Genomic DNA, 5,075 nt, shown 5'->3' with positions numbered 1-5,075 from the left:
CCCCTCCCTATCCTCCCTCTCCTCCCTCTCCTCCTTCTCCTCCCCCCCTCCTCCTCCCTCTCCTCAGGTGACAGAGTGTCAGTCTCTCTCTCAGGCGTGGGATTGGCCCCTCGCTCTTCCTCCTCCCTCCTCCTCCTCCTCCTCAGGTGAGGGGGAGGAGTTCTTCGAAGGTCACCTGCTGAAAGTTCTGTTCGACCGACTGGGCCGCGTGCTGGAGCAGGTAGACACAGCTGTCTGTCCTGTACACCTGTCCCAGGTGCATTCTGGGAGTTGCTGATGGTCTGTTGTGTTTCAGCCGTACGAGTTGAACCTGCAGCTGACCGCCGTTCTGTCCAGACTGGCGTCCTTCGGCCACCCGCTGCTGCACGAATACCTGCTCAACCCCTACATACACCTGTCTCACTGCTCCAGGTCGCTCTTCTCCGTCCTCATCAGGGTAAGACTGTCAGACACGTACCTGTCTCACTGCTCCGGGGTCAGCCTGTCTGTCTCAGGTAGTCATCGCTCTGTCTGTGTCTCCGTCAGCTGATGGGAGAGTTGATGCAGAGGATCCAGCGGGTTTCCAACCTCCCTGACAGACTGCTGAACGCCAGGAGACACCTGCTGGGACTGAACCACGGCGCTGGGTAACTACCTGTCTGTCTCACCTGCTCTCTTGCTGGTACATCAGCAGTACCTTTGGAAATCTGAGCTCAGCGGAGAAACAGGTAGATTTAGAGGGTCAGTCCTCTGCAGGTCTGGGTTCTTTCAGCTGGGGCAGCGTACCCAGTCTGAGCCGGGTGGAGCCTCTCAGTCCTGCACAGCCCTGACCACCTGTGTCCACTCGAGTCCCAGACCTTCCAGTGCCCCGTCATGCTAAAAAGCAACTTAAAGCGGCTGTACATGGGGTCGGGGACACATTGGTGGACGTGTCACAGTGGGAATCGAACCCAGGTCCCTCCAACCAAAGCCAGTGGTGATGGTGCAGCGGATGAAAAACCTTTCTTTGATCAAAAGAAACCCAGATGATACCTGATCTCAGGTGTGTGGTTCACCACCTCATCATGTCAGCAGGTTCAGGAGCTTCCTGTCCTGAGGTCTCACCTGCTGACTGATGATGTAATGATCACGAGAACAGGTCGTCCCGTCAGTAGTTCTGTACCTGTGGTTACCTGGGTTACCTGTGGGTACCTGTGGTTTCCTTTGGGTACCTGCGGGTACCCGTGTTTCCTGTGTTACCTGTGGGTTCCTTTGGGTACCTGTGGGTACCCGTGTTTCCTGTGTTACCTGTGGTTACCGTGGTTACCTGGGTTATCTGTGGGTACCCGTGGTTTCCTGTGGGTACCCGTGGTTTCCTGTGGGTACCTGTGTATCTGTGTTTTTAACTGTGTTACCTGTGGGTACCCGTGGTTACCTGCGTTTCCTGTGTTACCCGTGGGTACCCGTGGCTTCCTGTGTTACCCGTGGGTACCCGTGGGTTCCTGTGTTACCTGCGTTTCCTGTGGGTACCTGTGGGTTCCTGCGGGTACCTGTGGGTTCCTGCGGGTACCTGTGGGTTCCTGCGGGTACCTGCGGGTACCTGTGGGTTCCTGCGGGTTCCTGCGGGTACCTGTGGGTTCCTGCGGGTTCCTGCGGGTACCTGTGGGTTCCTGCGGGTACCTGTGGGTTCCTGCGGGTACCCGTGTTTCCTGTGGGTTCCTGCGGTTACCCGTGTTTCCTGTGGGTTACTGGGGTTTCCTGTGGGTTCCTGCGTTTCCTGTGTTTACCTGTGGGTTCCTGTGTATCTGTGTTTTTAACTGTTACCTGTGGGTACCCGTGGTTACCTGTGTTTCCTGTGGGTACCCGTGGTTTCCTGTGTTACCCGTGGGTACCTGCGTTTCCTGTGTTACCCGTGGGTACCCGTGGTTTCCTGTGGGTACCCTGCGTTTCCTGCGGCTACCTGTGTTTTTAACTGTGTTACCTGTGTGTGTCCTCAGACTGGAGCACCTGACCCTGCTGAGAGGACTCATCATCCTTGAGGAGTTCTGTAAGGAGCTGGCTGCCATCGCCTTCGTCAAACTGCCCCTGGACCAGGAGTGACCCACCTGGACCACCTGGGACAGGTACACATTTAGGTACGCCTGGTTCATGTGATCTTCACCCTGAGGACACACTGAAGCAGAGACAGATACACCCGAGTACCTGGGGACAGGTACACCTGTATGACCTGGAGCAGGTACAGCTGGTCCACCTGGACTCTCAGAACCCTCTGACCCCCTTCAGAACCTTCACCGGAACATTTTAACCTTGGGACGTTGGGTCAGACCCTGATTGAAGCCTGTTTGACTGCAGGGTTTCTGAGGCGACCCTGAACGTCTCATCGTCTGTGCCTTAATGAACCGTCTCACTGACCCTCTACAGTGACATCACAGTGACATCACATCACAGTTTGAGTTATTTATAGTTTCAGTTTACTGTAACCAATCAGGAAAGACGACACCAGTGAAGAAGACAGAAACTCAGTGAGGGGAAGGAAGGTCAGACGCCACAGATGGACTTCGGCAGGACTGAGATCTGAGTCCAGGTCCCAGTTCAGGTCCCTGTCAGACCTGCAGGAAGTCTGAGACCACGGCTGGGTTAAAGCACACTCCAACGTACTGCCTACTACATAGTACTAGAGCCCGACCGATATGGGTTTTGGGGCCCGATGGCGATATTGAAGTGAAAAAGAGCCAATTTATGAGCCGATATTTAGATTTAGAGAATGATTTGGACAGCAGACCCCTTTACTGCATAAACTACACTTAGAACAGGCCGATACTGAAAGCTGGTGTGTATGTGGGCTATAAAACCTTTTCCTAAAGGGATTAGGTTAATAAAATAGTTTACAGTCTCAAAAAGTGAACATTAAACAATTCACATCAATAAATATTTGTTGCTGGAAGGTGCAACTTTTTCAGCCGTCTGTAAACAGAGAGAGAGAATAAACGTGTTTCAGTGAACACATAATCTGCCACATTAGCACATCCAGCTCATCTCTTCACTCTTTGATTCTAACCAAAGCTACGAGAGACCGTTTAACCTCCGTCGGTATGAATCATGGCGTCTAGGATCCAGTGAGCTGCTGCTGAATGCATCTGATACAACACGACTCTCTACAACGAGGACCTGCAGCTTTGAGATTTCATTTAACTAACGTTATAACCACAACCAGCGCCGCTCCGACAGCGTTTCACATCTACGTCACACAAAGAGCCTGAGCTACAGGAAGCCGTGTTCGATTCAGCTCACGTGTTTTTACATGTCCGCTCTGCTTTAATCATTTCAGACACGCAGACTAACTGCAGACAGGCGGCTGCAGATATATTTAGAATACGTCTGAAACTATAGTTTAACGGCTCATTACTGTTGGCGCTCCTCCACAAACACGCCGTTAGCTTTGTGGCTAATTTAGCAACGGGCAGCGTTAGCTGCTGTAACGTTATGTGATGTTAGAGAATATTTAGAAGTAATGAACTAGAGACAAATGAGAGGAGCGTTCACTAAAACAGCCTCACTGTTTGAAATAAATCTACAGTTACGTCTGTCAGCAGCTTCCAGCAGCCAGCTAGCGAAACATCAACCTGCTGTGAGCTGCTGGGAGGAACAACGGGAGGGTCAGCAAGTCACGAATGTTTTTATTATAATCATTAAAGTCGTGTAATTAACGTGACTCGCCGCTCACACAGCCCTCTGCTGTTTCTACACGCTGCCTTCTGTGGTTTTTGTGGTTCAGCAGTGTTGTTAACAGGAGAGCTGCAGCTGGTCGCCCTCTGGTGGGCAAACTATGCAACACCTGAGTGAAGGATCCGACTCTAGGTTTCTTTTTTAATAGTCACATATCGGCCGATAATATCGGTCGGGCTCTACATAGTACTGCCTACTACTTACTGCATACTCAGTATGTACTGCGTACTGCATACTCCATATGTACTGCGTACTACACACTGAGTGTTGCATTGTGGGTAGCTGAGGATGTGCAGTGAGCCAGTATCCCTCTGAGTATTTCCTCCACGTACTCTGCAGCTGGACGCAGTACACTGCTGGGCTCTGCCGGTCAGGTCACCTGCCTGGTGGATGTGATGACCTCTGACCTGTGACATCATCAGGACTGACCGTCTGTCCATCAGTGAAGCTTTGTCAGCAGCTGTGGTCAGAAACACTGAGTTTAAAATGTGAAACCAAACATGAACTACGTTTTATTTCTGACTTTTACTTTGATCAAGTTCAAAAGAAAATCTTCCATTAAAGTCTGTTTGTACTGAAACGTTTTGATCGTCTTGTGTTTTTAAAGTTGAGCCTTTTACTTCCTTTGATTCATGATGGCGTTTGTTCTGAGGAGAGTGATGTCATCAGTTCATCCGTTCTTTCAAAGCTTCACCAGCAAAATGTTCCACAAATACTAACACAGAGCTCCTCCTCCTCCTGCTGCTGCTCCTGCTGCTGCTCCTGCTGCTCCTCCTGCTGCTGCTCCTGCTGCTGCTCCTGCTGCTGCTCCTCCTCCTCCTGCTGCTCCTGCTGCTCCTCCTGCTGCTCCTCCTGCTGCTGCTCCTCCTGCTGCTCCTGCTGCTCCTCCAGCTGCTCTTCCTCCTGCTGCTCCTCCTGCTCCTCCTGCTGCTCCTCCTCCTGCTGCTCCTGCTGCTCCTCCAGCTGCTCTTCCTCCTGCTCCTCCTCCTCCTGCTCCTCCTGCTCCTGCTGCTCCTGCTGCTCCTCCAGCTGCTCTTCCTCCTGCTCCTCCTCCTGCTGCTCCTCCTGCTCCTCCTGCTGCTCCTCCTCCTCCTGCTGCTCCTGCTGCTCCTCCAGCTGCTCTTCCTCCTGCTGCTCCTCCAGCTGCTCTTCCTCCTGCTCCTCCTCCTGCTGCTCCTGCTGCTCCTCCAGCTGCTCTTCCTCCTGCTCCTCCTCCTCCTGCTCCTCCTGCTCCTGCTGCTCCTGCTGCTCCTCCAGCTGCTCTTCCTCCTGCTCCTCCTCCTGCTGCTCCTCCTGCTCCTCCTGCTGCTCCTCCTCCTCCTGCTGCTCCTGCTGCTCCTCCAGCTGCTCTTCCTCCTGCTCCTCCTCCTGCTGCTCCTCCTGCTCCTCCT

General features: G+C 52.8%; 1 protein-coding gene across 1 annotated transcript in view; it reads left to right on the top strand.

Moving 5' to 3' along the window:
• The window catches only part of LOC123960372 (FHF complex subunit HOOK interacting protein 2B-like), a gene marked incomplete at its 5' end in the record, with an annotated part of 15,162 nt that extends 10,898 nt beyond the window's left edge, over positions 1–4,264 (top strand). The window contains 4 exons of the mRNA XM_046035053.1: positions 68–220; positions 296–436; positions 526–626; positions 1,956–4,264. Coding sequence (XP_045891009.1) covers positions 68–220; positions 296–436; positions 526–626; positions 1,956–2,058 — 498 coding nt within the window. The remainder of the gene's footprint in view (positions 1–67; positions 221–295; positions 437–525; positions 627–1,955) is intronic.
• Positions 4,265–5,075: the final 811 nt, after the last annotated feature.

This window comes from Micropterus dolomieu, linkage group LG21 (assembly GCF_021292245.1).
Source record: "Micropterus dolomieu isolate WLL.071019.BEF.003 ecotype Adirondacks linkage group LG21, ASM2129224v1, whole genome shotgun sequence".
NCBI lineage: Eukaryota > Metazoa > Chordata > Actinopteri > Centrarchiformes > Centrarchidae > Micropterus > Micropterus dolomieu.
The sequence above is the reverse complement of the archived record's forward strand: the minus strand, read 5'-3'. Positions and strand labels throughout refer to the sequence as shown.